Consider the following 23,401-nt stretch of genomic DNA (forward strand, 5'->3'; position numbering starts at 1 on the left):
TAGGACAAGAGTCTAAAATCGATTGCTCATGTGTGTGGCCAAGATTTTACAGAATTATCGGCGAAACTATTGTTCGTACACACTATAAGATAAATCAGTCCGATGTCCCAATTATTGGCAACTTGGCCTAATAATTGTATAGTGTGCACTTAGCTTTAGTGTGTTTTGTCAGTCTGAACTGTGTATAGTGATCAGTATATTTCTGATGTGTAATGTCAGTGTGACTTGTGTATCAGTGTGTATAGGGTAGGTAAATATAGTGGTATCGACATATTAAAAGAGGGTGTTTCAAAACTGAGTGCAGAGATCAGTCCCCTGATGTGCTGCTCTTCTTGAGTGTGTGAAGGGGTTAATAACAGGGGGAGGGTATCTCATGGTCACTGGAGAGTACTCTAAACCTTTGTACATTATAATCATCTTCACAGTGTTTATTATTAAAGTTTGTGACTTTATTATTTTACTAGTTATCAGCCCGTAAAAATGCTGAAACAACACAACAGTAATGTCAGCGTCGGCAGCTGTGCATGCCAGAACAGAACAACACTTGAATTGCTCTGTCAGGCACCACCTTGTGGCCACCGGTGCGCAACACACTTGAATTTCCCCCACAGAGGTGATGTTTATTTTACACTCCTGGGTCTTTCAGTTTGTTTGTTTTTTATTATTGAAATAAAAGCTAAAGTCCGGTAATGTAGTCTATCATTATGTATCTCTTCAGATTATTTAATATTTTGTGGACTACGACAATACATTTTACTGTAATTATCAAATAAACCATGCAAGAAAAATAGAGAATAAATGTTTTATTACTGAAGCAACAGTGTAATACATGATGCAGTATTATTACCCCAATGCTCACTACAAATATACCTATAAAGCTTGGCACTAGCAGGTCTCAATATAATTTTGTCTTTGTTTAATAATGTGCATTCATTTAATCAATGTTTGAATATTTCTAAATTATTATTTATTAGGCACAATCAATGCATTTGCAAGAGGTTATGTGCTTGTACAAATATGTCCTATTGCTGCCGTCTTTACATGCCAGTGTAATGTTCCTGTCTTCCGTAGATTGTTGTTTGCAGCAGAAGCAATCATTCTTCACTATATGAACATCGGAGTCGTATCTGAAAAATATAAGTTATTAATGAGATGCCTTTCTGATATAAAAAAGGGCAGACCATTTCGTTACTAATTCACATGGTTATATTGATGGATATTTCTGTGAAGTTATAGGACACTCTTTCTTGCATGACCCAACTTTGAGCTGAAGGGGTTACCCCCTTTTGGTCAACAGTTCTCATTACATCCTGTCTTCCTATGTAGCAGATAAAGGGAAAATAGAGTAAAATGATTTTCATGCTTCTCAATTACTGTATGGATTTAGAAATATTGCTATGTTAGCCGCATCAGTCGATAAGTTAATAACTTAAGTTAAGAATGCCCAGGCAGGGGGGTTAACACATGAACCTACACTTGGTTGAGATAGATATTGCATCTAACGTCAGGTGTTATCAGGCTTTAGAGGAACGCTAAACTGAAAGCACAGTGGTCAACCAATCACAATATAGTATCAACAAAATGGCATGGCTGCAAATTGTACCATGGAGATCACTGTCAAATTCCTGTTCAATTGGTAGAGAAATGTGCTCTTGTGAGTACAAGCTAACAGTAGTTGGCCTGCGAATGCAGTATACTCCCCACAAGATTAAAAAGGTGTTCCACACCTTTCTGGTGCCTGATGCAGACCACTATGTTGAAAGTCAGCAGCTAAGATAAGAGATACCTCAGGGGGGCTGAGAAGTATCTGGAGAAAAATCATGTTTGATGGCCAAAAAAAGTTAATTAATGTTTAAAAAATAATAATTATATATATATATATATATATATATATATATATATATATATACAATCACTGTAGGGTGGCACTCACGGGACTTGCTGTACGTGAATAAAGGACTGTCTGAGTCAGTTCAGTTCAAGAACTGAACTGACTCAGACAGTCCTTTATTCACGTACAGCAAGTCCCGTGAGTGCCACCCTACAGTGATTGGATAGATTGGGGTGCAGCAGACCCGGGAGGGCACCAGGGCACGTAATGTTTTTTTTGCAATGGAGTGCCGGCACTCGTGAAATATATATATATATATATATATATATATATATATGTGTGTGTGTGTGTGTGTGTACGTATATATATCCTGAATACTCCAAGCTTTAGAAAGGCGTGACAACAATTGCCTTATTGAGTCTACTGGTGAGGGCCTGAACTGATGTCTCTCTGACTAATTTTAGTCTGCACCACCTGCACTAAAAGATGATCAGCATGCGTATAGCAATTAAATCCTCTTTCTCCTTTTAATAGATGTAGACCACAATATACCTACGAAGTACTGTAAGGTATAAAGTACAATTGTGATCTATAATAAGTATTTGGTGCAAGTACTGCAGTTTCGTCCTTTCATCATACAAGTTTCAAAATAAAACTTCTTTGAAATTATTATAAAATATGGAATATGGTGGCACACATCATAAAATAATGCAATACAAACGAGACATTGTTTTTCATGTTTAAAGCTTTAAGAAAGATTTGACAGCTGTGAAAATGTACCTTAGTACATCTTTACACTCTCCATTGCATTTTGCCATTTGAACAGACGCTGAGCATTTTTGGAGGACCTTATCTTTTGAATCTGCATATGTAACCGATAAATTCATTGATGTTGATACTGGTTTACATGATGTGTCACCTACATAAAAAAAGGAAACATACAGTATGTCAAAGTCTGGAATACATCAATTGCAACTTAGCCCATTGTAACAGCTGGCTTCATGTAGCAGCCCTGCAACATTTCCCTTTAGAACTAGACAGGAGATCTTGATCTGTACTTGTTTTATGTGATTGCAGCATATATTCTAGGAACATGGCTTGCAGGTTTACTGTAGACTCCAAGGAAAATATTCTATATTCTACTATTATTCTAGCACTCATAAAATGTATTATTGCATAGACCTCACGTGCATTGGCTCTTTCCTCACCTAACATTTGTCAGAAGCTGGAATCACTTTGGATTACAGTGCTAGCTCAAATAAAAGATTTGCTATGATTACTATCTGTGATACCCACAAAGCCCTGCATATGCAGCAAACTGATCAGCTCCATCACCTTCACCAGCGGCACTGTACACTCCCGCGCCCTCGTTGCCGGGTATCTACAGCGGAGGCTTCGGTTCCTCTTTGTCAGTCACACACACCACCACTGTCCTCCTGGATCACGTGGCTGCACACAGGGAGGAGGTAAGAGGGTCCTCCAGGCGGGACCCGTGGGAAATCGCGATCCGGCACTGCCGGAGGGAGGCGGGTCGTGCTCGCTGGTGTGGACACTGTGACAGTACAGGGACCCCACTAGATTACCAGGGCAAGGGCACAGGTCGGTTTTATTAAAAACCGTTTATTATACAGCCCACAGTACCCTGTGGTGAAGTCCAGCAAGGGGATAAAGCTCTGACCTGTAGCCCCTCCTCCAGCGCCAGGGTGCCATTTAGAGTAAATGTTCCCACCCTGGAGCTGCATATCTCTCCCTCACTCCCTGTCAGCATTTGGGTGCCATTAGGACAAGCTGAGCTGATCCTGGGACTGTTTGGACAAATCCTCCTCTGTAAAGCCACCTGCATGTTAGCGCTGTGCATTTTACAGGACACTTAAGTATTCTACATGTCTGTTGACAGTGTTAGTTAAGAAAGAGTGCATTTAGTCAGGGTTATTTAGTACAAGTATCCTGTGATATACATCCAGTATTTACTGTGCATTGTTATATCTATTGTTTGTATAGCCATACTTAGTATTACTCTGTATTGCTAGTCCAGTGCAGTTTTATTGCATGTCATAATTTCTGCACTGTTTATTGTGACTCTATGTGTGTGCATATAGCTGCTGTGTGACCTCCATTTTGTGTATCTCACTCAGATTGCTTTTCCTATATTCTATAACCTGAGGGGGCTACGTGCGTCAGGGTTATTATCTAATATAGGTGTTTCACAAGATATACTTATTGTGTATTTTTCTCTGTGAATTTTAGTCACCATATACCTCTGGAATTCTCTGTTTGTGCACATACACTGCACAGGGGGTTCTTGTCAGGTATTGTGCTGCTGTTATTGTACTGGGTTGCCTCGCATTGCGCTTTCAGATATGTCAGCTACAAGGGGTGACGGAGCTGGGGCTGATCCCACATTGCATGGTGGTGACGCTGCAGACTTGTTTGAGGAGAATATAGCAGCTGAGGGTTCTGGTTCTGGGGGGTACTTTTTCCACATTATTGAGTACGCTAGTAACTAGACTTGTGCCCCCTATGGGACCTTCTGTGCTGGTACAACCGCTTATGGTCCCTGTGGTTAATCCGCCATGGGCAGATTAACTGTCCTCTCAGTTACAGCAATTGAACCAATCTCTGACTAAACAGAAATCTAACTCTCGCCCGCCTAAGATGACGGGGTCCTCTAAGCGGGCTATTACTTCCTCACAATCCACCAACATCCCAGACACCTCGTCTGATGAGGATGGCGTATATACTGACTCCACAGATTCTGATCCTGATGCTTCTGATGGGGAATCTGTTTCACAGGTGGATGTTCCTGACTTGTTGGAGGCTATCAGGCAAATTCTTCAAATTACTGATGACCCAGAGCCGGATGCTGCCCCTAAGAAACCGGACATGTTTAAACATCAGAAAGTGGTTAAACAAGTTTTACCTCATTCTGACCATTTAGGTGATTTACATCTGGAATCCTGGGAAAATCCAGGAAAGAAATTCACGCATCACAGGAAGATTCTGGTTCACTTTCCCCTCGCGGCGGAACTGAGTAAAAATTGGGAGACACCCCCGCCAGTGGATTCGCAGGTGGTGTGGCTGGTGGTATCCTCTGCTCTGCCTGGAACTACCATCATGTCTCTGAAAGAACTGACAGATAAGCATGTGGAGGGTTGTTTAAAGGCGATTTACACTCTAACGGGTGCTGTGCATCGGCCCACCATTGCAGCGACTTGGGCTGCAGAGGCTATTGAAGCGTGGGCTCAGGAGTTGGAAGCTGAGATGTCTTCCAACGCTTCTGATCATGCTAGACAATGTCTATCGTATATTGTCACAGCTTCTCATTACGTTAAGGAGGTGGCTTCTGATGCTGGTATTCTGGCGGCAAAGACTTCTACTACGTCCATACTGGCTCATCGGAATCTCTGGCTGCGGTCCTGGTCTGTGGATCTGGACTCTAAGAAAACCCTGGAGGTGCTCCCTTTTAAGACATTCTTTTTGGAGAAGACCTCAACAAGATAGTGGCTGACTTAGCTTCTGCTAAATCAGCATGTCTGCCTAATATTGCTCCTTCGGTACAGAAGGCTAAGAGTACTTCCTTTCGCTCCTTTTGTCCTTCAGGGAAAGCAAAGGGTCAGGCATACCTGAAACAGGCTCGCACTTCCAAACCTACTATGCCCAAACCCAAACGGGCCTGGGCTGCCCGTCAGCCTGCTTCCAAGACTGACAAGCCTGCCACATGACAGGGCGGGCCTCCCTCTGGGGGATCCCAGGGTGGGGGGATGACTTCTAGGGTATACCCAGGAATGATTAAAGATTACGTCCAATGCCTGGGTATGGGAAGCCGTCACTTGAGGTTACGCCATATCCTTCAAAAATCGTCCCACTCATCGATTTTGCCTGACAGATGTACCTTCGGATCAGGTGAAGGCAAAAACTCTTTAGTCGGTGGTACAGTCCCTCCTGGACACAGGAGTGGTAGTACAGGTGCCTCTGGCTCAGAGAGGCAAGGGGTACTATTCACCGCGATTCCTAGTCCCGAAACCGAATGGGTCTTCCCAGACCATTCTCAACCTCAATTCCTTGAACAAATTTGTGAGGGTCTCCGAGTTTCATATGGAAACTCCTCATCCTATTGTTCTGGCCTTGGAACCTGGCGATTATATGGTCTCCCTGGACATACAGGATGCTTACCTGCATATTACCATTGCAATGTCACATCAGAAGTACCTGAGGTTTGCGGTTGGCAACCTCTATTACCAGTTTCGGGCGTTACCTTTTGGTTTGACCACGGCTCCGCGAGTCTTCACCAAGGTCATGGTGGTAATGATGGCTGTGCTCCGCCGTCAAGGGGTCAGGATACTGCTGTATCTGGATGACTTGTTGAGCCTGGCGAAGTCCCCAGAAATTCTCCTACGCCATCTGGATCTGACGCTCCATTTTCTGCAAGCCCACGGGTGGCTCATCAACTGGAAGAAATCTTCCCTGGTCCCTGCTCAGAGCATGGTGCACCTGGGGGCATTGTTGGACACTCACAACCAGCGGTTGTTCTTGTCTCAGGAGAAAGTCCTGAAGCTTCAGGTCAGGATTCGATGCTTCCTATCTCATCCACAAGTGTCGATACATTCGGTGATGCAAGTGCTAGGTCTCACGGTGTCGGCTTTCGACATGGTTGAGTATGCTCAATTCCATTCCCGCCCTCTACAGAAGCTGATTCTTACCAAGTGGGTTGGCCTGCCTCCCCGGATCAGGTCTCAAATGATCTCTTTGTCTCCGGAGGTCCATCTGTCACTGAGCTGGTGGCTTCAGGACCAATGATTAAGCAGGGGTCATCCCCTCTGGATTTCCAACTGGGTCCTTCTGACAACGGATGCCAGTCTGAGGTTGGGGCATGGTGTTAGAGCAACACTCCCTTCAGAATCGGTGGACCAAGGAGGAGTCTCTCCTCCCGATAAACATTCTGGAGTTGCGGGCAGTGTTCAACTCATTGAACTTGGCCCAGCATTTAATACAACACAGACCTTTTCAAGTACAGTTGGACAACGCCACCATGGTGGCATACACCAATCATCAAGGCAGCACTCGAAGCCGCATGACAATGAGGGAAGTATCACGGATACTTCAGTGAGCGGAAGCCATCTGCCAGCCATATCGGCAGTATTCATTCCGGGGGTCCTAAACTGGGAAGCGGACTTTCTCAGTCATCAGGACGTACACGACGGACAGTGGAGCCTCCATCCAGAAGTGTTTCAAACTCCTCGTGGACAGGTGGGGCCTTCCAGATGTGGACCTGATGGCATCTCGACACAATCACAAGGTTCCGGTTTTCGGAACAAGGACAAGGGATCCTCAAGCAGCGTTCATGGATGCACACTGGCAATTCCATGGAACTTTCAGCTGCCATACGTGTTCCCTCCAGTGTCACTACTGCCCAGAGTAATAAGGAAGTTCAACCAAGACGGAGGAATCCTACTTCTGATTGCGCCCGCGTGGCCCAGACGGCATTGGTTCTCAGACCTTCATGGTCTCTCGATAGAGCATCCCCTTCTTCTTCCACAGTGCCCAAATCTCCTCGTTCAGGGCCCTTGTGTATATCAGGATTCAACCCGGTTGGCTTTGACGGCGTGGCTCTTGAAGCTTCCGTCTTGAGGGCCAAAGGATTTTCTGAGGCGGTCATTCAAACCATGTTGAAGGCCCGGAAACCGGCTTCAGCTTGGATTTACCATAGGGTCTGGAATTCTTACTTTGCTTGGTGCGCATCTAACAATTATGACGCTTACAAGTTTAGTATGGCCACATTTTTGGCCATTCTACAACAGGGCCTGGACTTGGGCCTTCATCTGGCCTCCATCAAGGTTCATATTTCTGCCTTGTCGGTTTGGTTTCAGAGAAAATTGCGATCTTACCTGATGTGTTCACTCAGGGTGTGTTGTGGATTCAACCTTCTTATGTCCCGCCTGTGGCTCCTTGGGACTTGTCGGTGGTTCTAGAGGCATTGCAGGGATCTCCGTTTGAGCCTCTTTATTCTGCAGACCTTAAGTAGCTTTCTCTTAAGGTAGTGTTTCTGCTGGCTATTGCCTCTGCTAGACGGGTGTCAGATTTGGGTGCCTTGTCTTGTAGGTCACCATATCTGATTTTTCATCATGATCGGGCGTATCTTAGAACGCGTCCCGGGTATTTACCTAAGGTGGTGTCTTCTTTCCACCTTAATCAGGAGATTGTGGTTCCGGCCTTTGCCTTTCCTGAATTGTTCTTCAAAGAGCGGTCTTTGGATGTGGTACGTGCTCTCCGTATCTATGTGAAGAGAACTGCTTCCATTTGGAAGTTGGATTCCCTCTTTGTACTGTTTGGTTTTCACAAACGTGGCTGGCCTGCTCACAAGCAGACCTTGAGCAGATGGATTAGAATGGTGAATGCACATGCTTATGTACAGGCTGGCCTTCCAGCTCCTGCTACCATCAAGGCCCATTCTACTCGGTCTGTTGGACCATCTTGGGCGGCCCACCGTGGTGCGACCCTTGAACAATTGTGCAAGGCGGCTATGTGGTCCTCAGTGAACACGTTAATAAGGTTTTATGCCTCCGATACATCCACCTCCCAGGATGCTTCCTTTGGACGCTGGGTTCTTGTGCCAGCTACAGTGTGTCCCCTCCCATAAGGAACTGCTTTAGGATATCCCCAATGTCATTCCCTGTGGAGCCTAGTGTACCCCGCAGCAGAAAACGAGATTTATGGTAAGAACTTACCGTTGTTAAATCTTTTTCTGCAAGGTACACTGTGCTCCACAGGACGCCCACCCTAACGCACTTGGCTTCTTTGGGTTGGTAAGGCATTAGCCGCTGACACCTTCTCCTGTCGTGAGAATGTGGTGTATGTGGCTACTAACTGCCTGCTACTGCATTGGACTGGTTAGCAAAAACTGAACTACTGTGCACGGAGGCGGGGTTATAGAGGAGGCGGCGCTATGCATTCTGGGAACAGTCAAAGATTTTAGCTTGCTGGTGCCTCGGATCAAGATCCTACACTACACCCCAATGTCATTCCCTGCGGAGCCCAGTGTACCTCGCAGAAAGAGATTTAACAATGGTAAGTTCTTACTATAAATCTCATTTATACTGTACATACAGTTTCAATGCATAGTTTCACTTACATGTATAGCAGCAATTATGTTCATCATACTCTCTTCTATCCTAAAAATACAAATATAAGCAGAAAGTACAGTAGTAAGTGCAACTGAATAAGAATTTATTTTATTTTAAATATACATTTAGGGGCTAATATAGAATTGAATGCAAGTCAGTCATAATTGCTTTACTATTGTGTGCATGGAACTAAATGAGTATATTCACCAGTGAGCATTTTTGCATGCATCTTTGAGTAGATCAACCCTATCAGTATGTTTAGGTTTTTTTTCTAGCATCATCATTGGTGTGCTCTTGTATTAGTCCTATAATTGGTGCAAAAGAATTGTCTGAAAACTGTGCATTTATGATTCTGGCCAACTCTGCATAGCTCACAATTATTTCAAACACACACTCACTGAATATTGCATATGTGAATATTATTACACCCCTTCATTAACATATGCAGATCCAACTGAAGTGGGCACGACTATGTGTACGCTTGATTAATGAGCGTACACAGTGCAAAAACACACACAATACGCTATGCAAACAGCTGGAAATTCACATAATCATAGCTTCATAACTGCATTTCTTACCATATTAAGGCATTGCAGTGTGTGCTCCTGGCCGCTCTTATCTCTGATAGCCGCTCAGTGTGTCCTCAAATGCAGAGTTTTAGGGCTGGAGCAGTCGGGTCAGGGTCACAGCACAGCCAGCCTTACCTATACAGCTGCAGTCTGAGATTATTGGGGCCCATCCCCTAGGACCAACCATCAATGAGCTGAGCTTCTATACTGGCTGGCCCCTCCTCTCCTGTCTCCCAATCTCTTCCCTCCTGATTCACTTCTCCCACCACGGTCATCATCATTCTACTCACTTCCTTCTCCACCCACCAGGTAAAAAAATGCTTGGAGGTGTTGGGGGCTAAATAATTTGTAAAAAAAATTAAGAAAAAGTATGGCATACATTTGTGTGTGTGTGTGTGTACACACACACTAAGTGTGTCTATGCTGTGGTTCCGAGGGGAGGGGTACTAATTACCTGGGCCAAGGTCTGATTGGGTTACCCAGTGGGGGCCACTGCAGTGTGATGGGCAGCAGTGAGGCCAGGGAGGCGCTTAAAATACAATTTTTTCACTATTTTTTTCCTAAGGATGCATGACCACGCCTTCTGTGATTAGTCCACACCCCCTGAAAAGTACCTGGGCCCAGCCAGACTCTCTACTGTCACCTGTCTGTAGGTGAGTGTGTGTATATGGCAATATACATATGTAGGTGTGGCATACAACTGTGTGTGGCGTGGGAGGGTTATTGTTTTGTTCTTTATTAAATGTGTGTGTGTGTTTACAAATATGCCTTGGGGTCTGTGGAGCACAAAGGTTGTGTGTAAAAAAGTGTCAGTGTGGCATACATTTGAGTGTGCGAATGAAGTGCGTCTGTATGTGGGTTGTGTGTGTGTGTGTGTGTCTGTGAAACAATACATGTGTAAGTGTGGCATACATATCTGCAGGCAAACCACGCCTCCAACATTGTGATGCCCATTTTTACATTGCATGTGCTGGTAGACAGAGCGGGGCCACTTGCTTGTGTGTGCACCCTCCAGACTGAAAGTTACCAGCTAGTCCTTGCTCCAGAGAGAGACAGAGACAATGTACAGTTGATTAAGAAAAACTGAGTGTTGGAAGAAGTTACTAGAGTTAGGTCTAGGCAGGGAAGGTAATATTAAAAGACTAAAGGAGAATCCGTCTTTAGAGATTTTTCTAACACCACATGGGTCAAGGAGTGAGATCAGAAAGCAGAAGTGGTGGAGGAGATTAGAGTCATTTTGCATGTGCTTTTCCTGAATTACCTCCCATGTAAATATGGATTTTATTGATTTTAAGTGTTGCTAAATTATTAATCAAACATTATACATTTTCAATGATGTTAGTATAGTACATACAGTATTACATTTATCATACCAACCTCGAGTTTGTGAATATTATTGTATGATTTTAATGCTGTTATTCCTACATCTATTGGATGGATTTAAATATATAATATCAATGTGATTTATAGGAGACAACATTGTTCCGCATGTTACCTTTGTGCAGTACTTCTGTTTTGGACATGTGTCAACCCATGCTGTCAAACCAGTCGCATTACATGTGTAAACTACACATGGATTCTCTGGATCCCTGAAGGAGTCATTCATCTAGAACATTAGAAGAACAGGATTTACTAAGGCAACATGAAATCATATCACAGAATCATATTTCATTAATATTCAACTGAAAAATTTATTTTCTGGGTTGGGTATACAAACTAATTTTACATATATAGGGATGTGTGCTGACCCCCGTGTTTGGTTTTGGTTCTAATTCATCATTGTGTTTTAGTTTTGGATTTGTATTATTTTCAAAAATGTATAAAAACAGCTAAAATCACATAATTTGAGCCTTTTTTTGATCCAACAGTATTATTAAACTTGTTCACTCATTGCTAGTCAATTTGGATCACCTCACAACTCATAATATATATTATTATTTTTTTAATATTGGCCAAAGGCTGCAGCGAGCTGGATGGTTACTAAGTGACAGAGCAGTGCCACAAACGTAATTCAGTTTATATCACATCTATGAAACATTGCAACACAGCAGTGGCAGAAAATAAAAGCTAACAAAACAAGATACCAATGCGTTTAAGGCAGCTACAGTAAGCTAACAGTGCTGTCAATAATCTCTACAGTGGCAAGATGTCATCATCATTATCATCTTCATCCTCATTAGTGAATACATCATCTTCACAAAATTTTAATTCATCTCTGCTGGTATCCCCAAATACAGAAGTCTCTATACTTTGACACAATTTCTGGTAACGGTCTTCCTTGTGGAATTTGTAATTCATTTTAAACAACATCCTTTTCCATATTTTGAAGTAGCCTCCTATGCCGATCACTGACAAAGTTCCTGGCTGTGCTGAAAACTTTTTCTAAGTATACCCTGGAGAGTGGGCAGCTTAAGTAAAGAAAAGCAAGGGCTTCCAGATTGCCTTTTTTCCTTCCAGTAGTCAAAGGGAATCTGTGACTACTGGAAGTCTATTTGTATTTGGTTATTAAAATAATTTTCCACCATTTTTTTTATGGTGACCATTTCAGATGCAGTTACAGTAGAGGTGTCACTAATTTTGAGCAATTCTTTTAGACCAGACTAAATATCAAAATGTTGTGTTGACTCATCTGCATCATCAGTGGGTCTCTCTTAGGAAAGCTCAGTTTTTTCCTGGTAGCAGCAGTTGCTAGAGAAACTGAAGGAGGAGAGCACTTGAGCTGCCAACTAGCTCACCAGGAGTTCTTTGTACTGTATCTCTTAAAATCTGGGACAGTTGGAAAGAAAGAAATTACATATGACTTAAACCTAGAAACAAGCACTGTTACCAAAATGTAGTGATCCAATTTCAAGATTTTGGCAATCCTTGGATCTTGGCAAAGTGAATAAAGGACTTGATCTATAAGCCCAACATATTAAAAGGAATCACCTCATTTCATCTAATCTTTCAGTTTCTTGACCTGTTTTTCAAAAATCTAATTATGGGAATCACTTGACTCATGGAGCTGCTGGAGGAAGCCGTAGCAGAAGCCGCTGGAGGGAGACATGTAGCCCACTGCCAGTTGGAGGAGCCTAGCCAGGGGGATGCCAGTCATAGGTACCTGCCCACCGGTAAGCACTCTCTCTCTCCCTCCCTCGCCCCGTTTCCCCAACTCATCTTCTCAATCCGACTTTTTTTCAAGTCAGATTGAGATTGTCAGAAACGGGGCCAAAACCTGCAGATTTGGCCACATTTCCAACAAAAGCACGTGGATCCGTGGCTATTCTGACGATCCACATGTTTTCCGACAAGTCGGGAATTCCCGAGTTGTCAGAAAAGAACAGCCCCTATTGAATAGGTCGGAAAACACTTTCCGACTTAAGTCAGTCGGAAGCTGCTGTCTTTCTGACAAGATGGCAGCTTCCGACTCTTATTGAATACACCCCCTAATTGGGGTAAGATTTTTTGCTGTGGAATGCCATCATTTTTCTAAAAGGTTGTCAGCAGTATACCTCTTGGTGAAGCTGGTGATACAGAGAGTAGGTTGTCTCTGAGTGAGCTGCAATTGTTTGTAAGATGCTGCTGGGCTTTCATAGTGGGTTGGGTTCACATGACCGGTCACCATACCGATGCTGGGATCCCAGCTTATAGATGGCCAGCGGTGGGGACAAGTGCAACGAAGCCCCTTCCAGGCTCTCTGTGCTCACCACTTTGCAAGCTTGGTGGTGAGCTGCGCTCACCACAGGTTCTATTCCCACAATATGGGTGTTGTGGACACTCACAACATGCAGACTGTCAGGAATGTGAGGGGGCAGGATCCCAGCACCAGTATTGTCACGTAACTACATCTTGTCACAGTCATGTAATCTTTAGTTTGTCCGGTTCCACTTGCCTACATATCTGTGGATAAGTGGACAGTGGGTACAATGACATTTTGTATGCCAATAATAAATATACTTTATGTCCTCGTACAGGTGAAAAAATGCTTTTCTAGTAAAATGGAATTGAGATGGAATTTGGTAGTGGGGACACAGTACCAAATGTAATTGTCTAAAACCTGCTGCATTAATGGCAGATATTGGATGTAGATGTAATACTAGCATAGCTGTCATAGCATCAGTGATCCTCTGTGCAACTGGGTAATAGCTATCATACTTGCTTCCTCTTGCAAATGATTGTTTAACAGTCAATTTTTTTATGTTTTTTTTAAAATACTATTTGTAGTCTTGGTCCCCTTCTGGTATGAAAATCCACCCCCAGTAGCTGCAACAGCAGGCCTGGTGCTGAAGGATACTTCTGAGGAATCCTGGATAAGGATGAATCAGATAGCCTTATCAAATTGGATGCAGGACTAACTCTAATCATTAGTGAGGATATTGAAGGTGTTGGTGGTGGAGATTGTAGGTGCTGGGATCAAGCCTAGAGAAGGGAACTAGGTGATGCTGGACTGCTTGTTGTTATTTTTTAGCAGATGTTTCTGATTTGACACAAACTTAATGAACTCGTTGCAAATGTAACAGGAAGGAGGTTCCTGAATGCTTAACATCACCACATCTACTTTATGTGGCTTTGCAAACACTACAGATGGCTTGACAACTGTTTTCAGGATTTTGGTAAAAATAATTTCACACATAATGGATTTTTTTGTCTTATGCCCAGGCATGACAATGTCTTCTTCTTAATGTAACACCCAAGTAAGTATTACATGAAGCTGTTCGAAGGTAAGTATTTAGTTCTGTAGTAGTACCTTGTCTCTTTCTCTTTTACCGGATCTCCTAGAACTTCAATCTTCGCAGAGAGGCATTGCAGAATCCCATAATCAGAACTTATTTAAAAGTTTTGTTGTACAATGTAGTTATTAACCAACATCCTTTTATAATGGACTCAATAACATAACAGATTCACAACAGCAATGTATCATTTAGCAGAGTTATGTTACTAACAATGCAGTATAATTTGCACATCCAAAACAATAAAATAGTTTTATTGTACAGGAACACACCATCACCATGTCTTCTTTAACCTGGTTATGCTAGAATATCCTAGGCATAAATGGTTAGTGTAAAATTTAAGTCAATACCATATCCTATCCACAACTAAGAGTAACATGCAATACTCCCTCTGGCCAATCTAGCAATCAATATTGACTTAACTGGCAAAGCAATAAATCATTAAATTCACAGTATGCGTCCATATTTACTCATATATCACAGTCTATCTGAGTACTCTCTCACGTTAGTGCACATTTAAAGTGTTCCAGGTAATAAAAACAAGCGCTTTCTATGTCAGAATTACTTGAATCTGTGTTCGCTTTTAGAATGAGAGTCTGGTTAAAATGACTAAAGATTTAATTAGGTTTGACTGGACCATCTCAGTTTATCTCTCACTCTGTATGGCTCCTCAGAATCTGAGCAAGAGTTAAGAGTGTTCAAACTCCAGTTGCTCTGGTGGAAAAGCTGACAATAACCTCTCAATAAAATGGGGAATATTTCCTGCTTAAAGTCCTTGTTTTTTTGCTTACTTAAATGAATGCTTTAACTTTATACTTTCCTGGTCACTGACTATCCTTTGCATAAGTAGCAGACAAGGGGTTAATGTAGCACTTTAGAGGCTGTGATGAGGCAGATTAAGTGTTTTTTACAAGATGCTGCAGGCTTTTAACTTTAAATGATTCCTTTTATGTAGTCTAACTTTAAATGGTAGCTCTGCACTGATGACATCAGCCTGAGCTGCTGCATTAATCCCATATACTGCAGTCAATATGTACAGTTCATGGCTACTTAGGAAAGGACACTAATCCGGAGTAGGTTTATTACTTGTAACACTTTCTAGGGTCAGTCTCCATCCATATATATATATAGTCTTGCCACTGTAAGGGGTTTGGTTTATACCTCTCCTGTTGAGTCGGTATGGATTCCAGGCTGTCAGCAGCTGTCCTGCCTTTTGCCTTATTTAGAGGTCATAGGTCCGCCTCCCACCCCACCTCAGTAACCACTGCCAGGGATGTAAGGGCTGCTTTGCTTGCTGCTGTCACTCTCAGCCTTGACTATGGCCAGTAACTGTGCCAACCACCTGAGGTAAGTTTACACAGGGCATGGCACTCACTTCTCACTGCTCTGTTACCTCAGGAGACTCTCCTCACAACGGCTACCACAGACATTCTCCTGACAAGACGAATCACTCTCTGGCTGAATCACTTCACCCCTCTCCAAAGAGACAGATCACACACATTAACTGCTCTGAATCACTCCACCCCCTCAATCTCCCCTCTGTGAGGGATACCTGTGTATAGCTATGAACTTCAGTGTCACATGTTATTTTTTAATAAATGTGTTTAGAACATATATATATATATATATATATATATATAAACCCCCATACCACAGGGGTATCTTTCAGCGTGTCACATTTACATGGGCAAGAACTGCTTCTACTGGTGCCCATCCCACACAACCAGCATCCTCATCATCAACATCTTCATTAGCACCAATGTCAGCTACACAAATATCCTCCTCATCCGGTTGCACTTCCAAAGTAGTTTGTTCAGTTTCTAAGTCAGCATGTTGGCTTGTGCTGCTCATCCCCACATTTGCAGAGGGTGCAGAAATGCTGGAAGGAAGCTTCTCTATGAGTATCAGAAAGGTCATGCACACACGTAGCACTGGTGTACACATTTAGACTCTCCTCAGGGGTTTATGATGTTTCTGATCACACAATTTGCTCTACTGCCTTAGTGTTTATTTTTCAGCACTGATTTTATGATTTTTATTTTTGTGATAACTCTTCTAGACTCTGAGTAAAAAAAAAAGTCTTGCATTATCATGTTAGGCAGAAGAAGATGCCTGGCTGACAGTTCACCACTCAAAAGTAAAGGACAAGGCCTGAACTTTTCCTTGCCATTGCATACTACATGTATGGCATGTTGACAATTTAATGTTTTTCTGCCGTAAATGTTCCCTTTATTATAGGTGATTTTTCTTTAGCAATGTAAAATATTGTTTTAATATCAGATTCCCTGACATAAACGCTCTATACCCTTGATTATCGGCTTTAGTAGATGCCATTAAAGGACTAGTGTCATCATGACTGGCGGCAGCAGCTGCAGCAGCACTAGTTTTGGTCTAAAATCTAAACAGCTTTTTTCCAGTTGTGTCAGAAATGACATCACATTGCTGACTCACAGTGCTTATATTTATTAATGCAGTGGTACAGCATCTACTCAGCTTTATTGAACACACAAGTTGTAGAAAACAAAAAAATATAAAACAGCTTTTTTCTGTTTTTTTTCACAAATGACATCACCAAACACTTTTGTGGGCACCAGTGTGAACTGTAACCAATAAAGGGGTTAATGCTGCCCAGTATTAGGATCTGTGGGCTGCAATCCAGATACTGGGCAGTGTCAAAAAAATACCAGTGTGCACCAAGGGTTAATGCTGCCCTATATTAGGAGCTCTGGGATGCTAGGGTGGCCAATATTTACACTAAGAGCCTTAGGAGTTGACTGTCACATAGGTCAGAGGTCAGTTCAGCAGTCATAAGCACACAGCCCACAGTTGATCCTGTGTTAAATGTCACCAGAATTAGAGCGGGAGGGATTTATATAAAATCCAAAACATGCGAGATCCAATGCCGGGAAGATTACATTTTGCTTTGTTTTGGATCCAGAGCCTGTCAGTTAAACCCAAGCCCAGGGTTTGGATTTATTCTGAAACCAGAAATTTGGATGGGCTCATTTTCTGAAAACTAAGCCCACATATCTCTATTTATATATAGCTGCATAGTTTTCCAGGATTGTATAGGATACTTTCAACTTAGGGCAGAACTTCAGAACTATTGCAAAAACCAGTAGTATTTCTGCAAGTGCTCTTACTTGCAGAAATCATTGTACTCCAGGTCTTGTTTCATCAGGGTGCACCAATCTCTTATTTTCATTTCCTTTCTCGGAGTATCTTGGAGGGCATGTATGAAAAGTAGGCTAGTATGTTTTTAAAATTATATGGATTCCTTTGTATCGATATCCATATTATAATTGTACTGTTCCCAGGTGTGTGAATATCATTCTGCTGCATGGGAAATGGCAACCAAAATGACATCATTTCTGATCTTTTCCACAAGTGATCATAAATAAGACACACAAAAAAGTCACAATGACAAAATATTCATTATTATATCTGCTAACAAGGGTGAAACAATCATTTAGACATTTGCAGCAAGAGAATTAGAAATTTAGTTAATTAGTTCACCACATTGTTATGCTCCTCACAACTTTCTGCCTTATCCCATAAGTGTATTTTACCTATCATTTGTCACAACATATGTTTTTTCTTTATAATAAACCAGCTATCTTTGAAAAAATAATGATTATACAATATGAGTGCAAACATTGTTATAAATTATATTACATTATATAATAATTAATTCCTATCTGATTGATAGCACATGACAAATCCAGCATAAAAAAGAACGAGAGACTGTATAGGATAGAGTGAATATAAGCACCCTGTTTGTTATGTAGCTAAGCTAGTTAGAGCTGGTTTTTGTGTTGATAATTTTTAATAGGTGCTGATGTATGTCAATTAAACATTGTCCAATAGGGAGTAGTTAAGTAGGCGGGTTCCCTGGCTGTTTGTGTAGATAAGCTGGTTAGATCTGGTTTGGTGTTGATATTTTATAATAGGTTATTAATAGATGTCAATCAAGCATTATCCAATGGGGAGTAGTCAGGTAGGCGGGGTAGATTAGTTTATATAAGTGCTGGCAGAGGATTCATATTCCTCTTGCCATTTTGTGATCCACTGGACTGGTAAAGTATTTGTGGTATCACACTGCAGGTGTTTCATTAGTCATTAAATTGAATTCTTAGGTTTAAATTTTCATATTATTATCAATTAGTTTAATTATATTTACTGGTTTTGTTGCATTAATTTAAAAAAGTTTTTTGTGAGGTAAATTGCGGGAGCTAAAATTATCAGTGTGCTGCTGCTATTTTAATTCTTCTGGTGGCTATAATGCCTCGTCCCCGCCGAAGTGCACCCCCTCCCCGCCGCCTGGTTGAGGCGTCCAAGCCTCTCTCAGCCGCCGCTGCCTCTTCGGCGGTGAGGGGAGCGAGGCGTTTCACTGTGAGAGGAGCCGGTCACGCGGCTCCCAGCGCTCGCGCGGCTCCGTCACAGGCAGCAGTGACGAGTCACTCGCCTCCCCCAGCGTCTCCCTCAGTGCTGCGGGCCTGGCTGTCGGGAGCGACAGCCAGCCCTGCGAGCACTCCCCGCCGGCCATCCCCAGCAGTAAGCAGCGGGTCCGGTGCATCGGCACCCGCTGCTCCAAGCCCCGCCCCCGTTACCATGACGACAGTCCCGGCGGCCGTTAGCCCCTCTCTCACGGCTTTAGGAGCTGGGGAGGGGAGCGCGGTTGCAGGGACAGGAGTGCAGCCACCAGTAGCCCAAGGGAGAGGCAATATATTAGCCTCTCCCATTGTGGGTGATAATAACAGTAATCTAAATATAGTGGGGTCAGCAGGGTATATGAGGAGTTCCCCAGGGCCTGCAGTTGCAGGTTTAGGTGCGGCAACGGGATTGTTTGCAATCCCCCCCCCTCCCTCTTTTTTCCATCAATTTAATGTACAGACAAGGGGGAATTTTCAACCCCAGCAAGGGTCATGGTCCCCGTATTTTAGTCAAGGGGCACAAGAAAATGTTGCGCAGCTGCCTTTAACAAGACAGCAGCATTTCTTTAACCCTCAATATACCCAGCAGTTAGGTAATTCATATCAACCGTTTGCATTTCCGCAGTTTATGCATATGACGAGCCCCACGCAGGCGGGCCCTCAATATGGGCATTGGTTGCAGCCTGCGCCTAATCAATTCATGGGGGTTCCTCAGATAGGGATGCCGCCTCTGCCACAAGTTCCTCCTCCAGCTAGACCCCCATCACCAGGGCGGTCAGAGAGTCAAGCGAACGTGCACTCACAAGCACGCGCATCGTCGGTAGCAGCCGATGGGTCAGACGGGGCGGGTCAGGCAGGAAGTAACGATGTTTTATTGAGTCCGCAGGTGTTAGCGTCTCACGCAGCTTCGTTAGATTCATCGGCAGGCGTTGGGATTTCGCAGGATCAACAATCATCAAGTCAAGTTGCGGCAGGTGCATCGCACAACGTGGGACAGGAGACCGCAGGAGACCCAGGCGAAGGTCCTTCTACATCAGGAGCTGGTAAGATAATTACAGAAATTCAGCTTAGCGCAAAATCTTCACATTCGGACGAATCATCGGATACGTCTAGTTCGCTGGAGAATCCGCGTAAATTTATGCGGACATTCGTGCAGCATCTTAGGGGAAAGCGTAAGGTTTCGAAGGGAGGGCGCAGTTTAGCGGGCAGTTCGGCTCCAGATGCTTCAGGAGATAGTGTGCATTGTGCAAATACAGCAATATTGAGGGGAGTAAGGTCTAAGGTGAGGGAGCGTATAAAGAAAGGGCGCTTTGTAGATATGTTCGCGATTACACATGAGGCTAAAAAGGCTCTAGATACAGCAAAAGCCGGGGGGCCGGTGGCGGAAGAGGCAAGGAGGAGTTATCCCAATTGGCTTACGGGGATGTACATTTTTGCGGCTTGTTATATAGAATCTCGTCCATCGGAGTTTCTTAACGTGATTAAATATCTGCATCTTATTCACAATATGTTTTTGACGGCTAGGCATAACGTTTGGCGTCAGTACGACGAGTTATTTAGGAAGAAGCAAGACGGGCAGAAATTGCTAAGTTTAGGTTTCAAAGATGTAGAGGTTTGGTTGGAGGTAACTCATAGTAATAGGTCTTTTACGGAGTCGATGGGTCGTAAACAGCCCTTTCAGTTTAGACCGGGCTTTAACACAGGAGGAAGGGGAAAATGTTACGCGTTCAATAACGCGCAATGCAGTAGGGGAACAGCATGTAGATATAGACATATCTGCATGCTGTGTGGCGGAGGTCACGCAGCAAAGGATTGCAGCAGGTCCGCAACTCAATCAGGGGGGAGAGGGGAGCAGAGGGCCGCTAATAGGTAAAGCGGAGTCCCCGGTAGATGTGGTAGTTTTAGAGAGTTGGTTGGACCGCTATCCTCTCAGGGAGGAGGCGGCATTTTTGTTGCAAGGTTTTAAGTTCGGTTTTAAATTGCCAATAGTTAGGCCAGTGTCGGTTTTAGCCAGGAGAAATCTTAAATCAGCTAGAGATTATCCAGAAATAGTAAGAGCCAAAATTGCTGCGGAAGTTAGGTTGGGCCGTATGTGTGGACCTTTTAAAAGTCCGCCTTTAGCGGAATTTTGTGTTTCACCATTGGGGGTAGTTCCAAAGAAGGAGCCGGGTAAATTCCGGATAATTCAGCACCTTTCCTATCCGGAGGGTGGCTCAATAAACGAGGCTCTGGACCCTTCTTTGTGTAGCGTTAAGTATCAGTCTTTTGAAGAAGCCGTTGATATGGTTCAAGGTTTTGGATTAGGAGCTATGTTAGCAAAGGTGGATATAGAATCGGCTTTTAGATTGTTGCCGTGGCATCCTGATTCATTTAAATATATGGGTTTTAAGCTTGAGGGACAATTTTATGTGGACAGGTGTTTGCCAATGGGCTGTTCAATTTCGTGTTCTTATTTTGAATGTTTTAGTTCGTTCTTACAGTGGTGTGTGAAGGCCGGCACAGGTCAGACAGGAATCACTCATTATTTGGATGATTTTTTGTTGGCAGGCCCTGCGAGTACCTCGGCTTGTAATGAATTGCTGTTTTCGGTTCAAGCTCTTTTTTCAGTTATGGGTGTACCGGTAGCTAAAGAAAAAACAGAGGGGCCTGTGACCTGTTTGTCTTATTTAGGTATAGAGATTGATACTGAAGCAGGCTTTTGTAGGTTGCCAGCAGAAAAAGTGAATGGTTTAAGGAGTTTATTGGAGAATTTTATTTCTGCAAAAAAGATGACTCTGAAACAGGTACAATCACTTCTGGGGTTGTTAAATTTTTCGTGTAGGGTCATTCCGATGGGAAGGATTTTTAGTCGTAGGCTAGAAAGAGCCACTGCAGGGGTTAAGAAGTCACACCATTTTATACGCATTTCATCGGAATTGAAGGAAGATTGTAAGGTTTGGTTAGAATTTTTAAGAGATTTTAATGGAGTTTGTATTTGGCTGCAGGAAGAAGTAAGTAACAGAGATTTGCAATTTTTCACGGATGCATCAGGGTCGCTAGGCTTCGGTGCATATTTTGAAGGTGAATGGTGTGCAGAAGCTTGGCCTGAGGAATGGCGTAGGAAAGGGCTTACTAATAGCATGCTTCTACTTGAGTTTTTTCCAATCATTGTCGCGGTGGAGATCTGGGGCTATAAGCTAGGTAATCAGAGGGTTTTGTTTTGGTGCGACAATTTAGGGGTAGTTCAAGCGATAAACAACCAAAAGTCTTCATGCTATCATGCGTTGAAGTTGTTAAGGCATTTAACTCTTAGATGTATGCAGAAGAATATAGAGTTAAGTGCTAGGCATGTGCCTGGGGTGAGGAACGAGATAGCGGATGCTTTGTCTCGTTTTCAATGGGATAGATTTAGAGCATTAGCTCCAGCGGCTAGATTAGAGAGTTTGTCATGTCCTGAATTTGTATGGCAGATCATCAATCCGGTATGAAAGCGTTAGCATTGAAGGCATTGGCACCTGGGACGTTGAGATCGTATTCTGCAGCATGGAATGAATGGCAGGCGTACATGAACTCGGAAGGTGGTGGTAAGAGTGTACAGGATGTTATGTTAGCTTTTGTATGGTTAGGGCATGAAAAGGGTCGTTCTAGAGCGGCTATGTCGGGTGTTTTAGCAGGAATCTCGTATTTTTCACGTTTAGAAGGGTTGATCGACCCAACAAAAAATTTTATGTTATCAAAGGCAATGAAGGGGTGGTCTAAAGAGCAGGCAAATATAGGGGATGAGCGTAGGCCAATTGACATCGAGCTTTTGAGAGATCTAATTAGGGCCGTTTCGGGTGTTGCGATAGGAGAGTTCGAGGTTAACCTTTTTAGTTTGGCGTTTGCAGTGGCCTTTTTTGGTGCATTAAGAGTAGGTGAACTAGTTGCAAAAAACAAGGGTTCAGTTGATACGGGTATATTGTTGAGCAATGTAGTAGTTAGGAGTGATAAGCTGCTTATTAAGATACACAGGTCCAAAACGGATCAGTTAGGAAGGGGTAAATGGATTTCTGTGCCTGCGCAATTGGAGCCGAGCATCTGCCCAGTAAGATTAGCTGAAGCTTTCGGGCGAATTCGTCCGGAAAGGGGGGATCAGTGGTTGGTGCATAGGGATCGGAGTCCTTTAACTAAATTTCAATTCACAAGTATTTTTAACAAATGTTTAATCGCATTGGGCCTTTCATTAGAACATTATGGGACACATTCTTTCAGGATAGGAGCAGCGACTTGCGCAGCAGTGTCAGGCTCTTCCAAGGAAGAGATTAAGAGGTTGGGACGGTGGAAGTCAGATGCTTACAAGGGTTATGTTAGATGTGATAAGTTGCATTAGTAGAGGCATCCTGCGAGTTTGTTATTTCGGAAACCCAGGGCCATAAGCTACCCGCCGTTAAAGGGGGATTGGAGTTCTTTTCACCTTTTCCCTCACAAGAATTTTTGAGGTTTGGTGTCGTTCACCTCCATCTGGGTCGCCAAAATAGCTAAGTTTTATCCCTCCCTGTTTTTGTTAAAGGTTTGTTGAATCATAAGTTAAATAAAGTATTATTTGTTTTGCTGTCTTTTCTGCAGGTTTTTTGACATTGTCAAGCCGGGTGTGGATTGTGGGGCATTCATATGTCTATTGGGCCAGTAGGCACAAGGCATCTAAGTCGTTCCCTTTTAAAGTGAGGTGGATAGGTATAAGGGGAATGAGATGGAGCAATTTATTGAGTGTGCTTTGGGA

At 43.2% G+C, this 23,401-nt stretch overlaps 1 protein-coding gene across 1 annotated transcript in view; it reads right to left on the reverse strand.

Moving 5' to 3' along the window:
• Positions 1-851: 851 nt before the first annotated feature.
• LOC134934587 (integumentary mucin B.1-like) overlaps positions 852-23,401 on the reverse strand; it is a 60,883-nt gene continuing 38,333 nt past the window's right edge. Inside the window, exons 4-7 of the mRNA XM_063929993.1 lie at positions 11,017-11,127; positions 8,961-9,000; positions 2,612-2,750; positions 852-1,127 (exon numbers count right to left, since the gene is read on the reverse strand). Coding sequence (XP_063786063.1) covers positions 971-1,127; positions 2,612-2,750; positions 8,961-9,000; positions 11,017-11,127 — 447 coding nt within the window. The 3' untranslated portion in view covers positions 852-970. The remainder of the gene's footprint in view (positions 1,128-2,611; positions 2,751-8,960; positions 9,001-11,016; positions 11,128-23,401) is intronic.

Source organism: Pseudophryne corroboree, chromosome 6 (genome assembly GCF_028390025.1).
Source record: "Pseudophryne corroboree isolate aPseCor3 chromosome 6, aPseCor3.hap2, whole genome shotgun sequence".
Lineage (NCBI taxonomy): Eukaryota > Metazoa > Chordata > Amphibia > Anura > Myobatrachidae > Pseudophryne > Pseudophryne corroboree.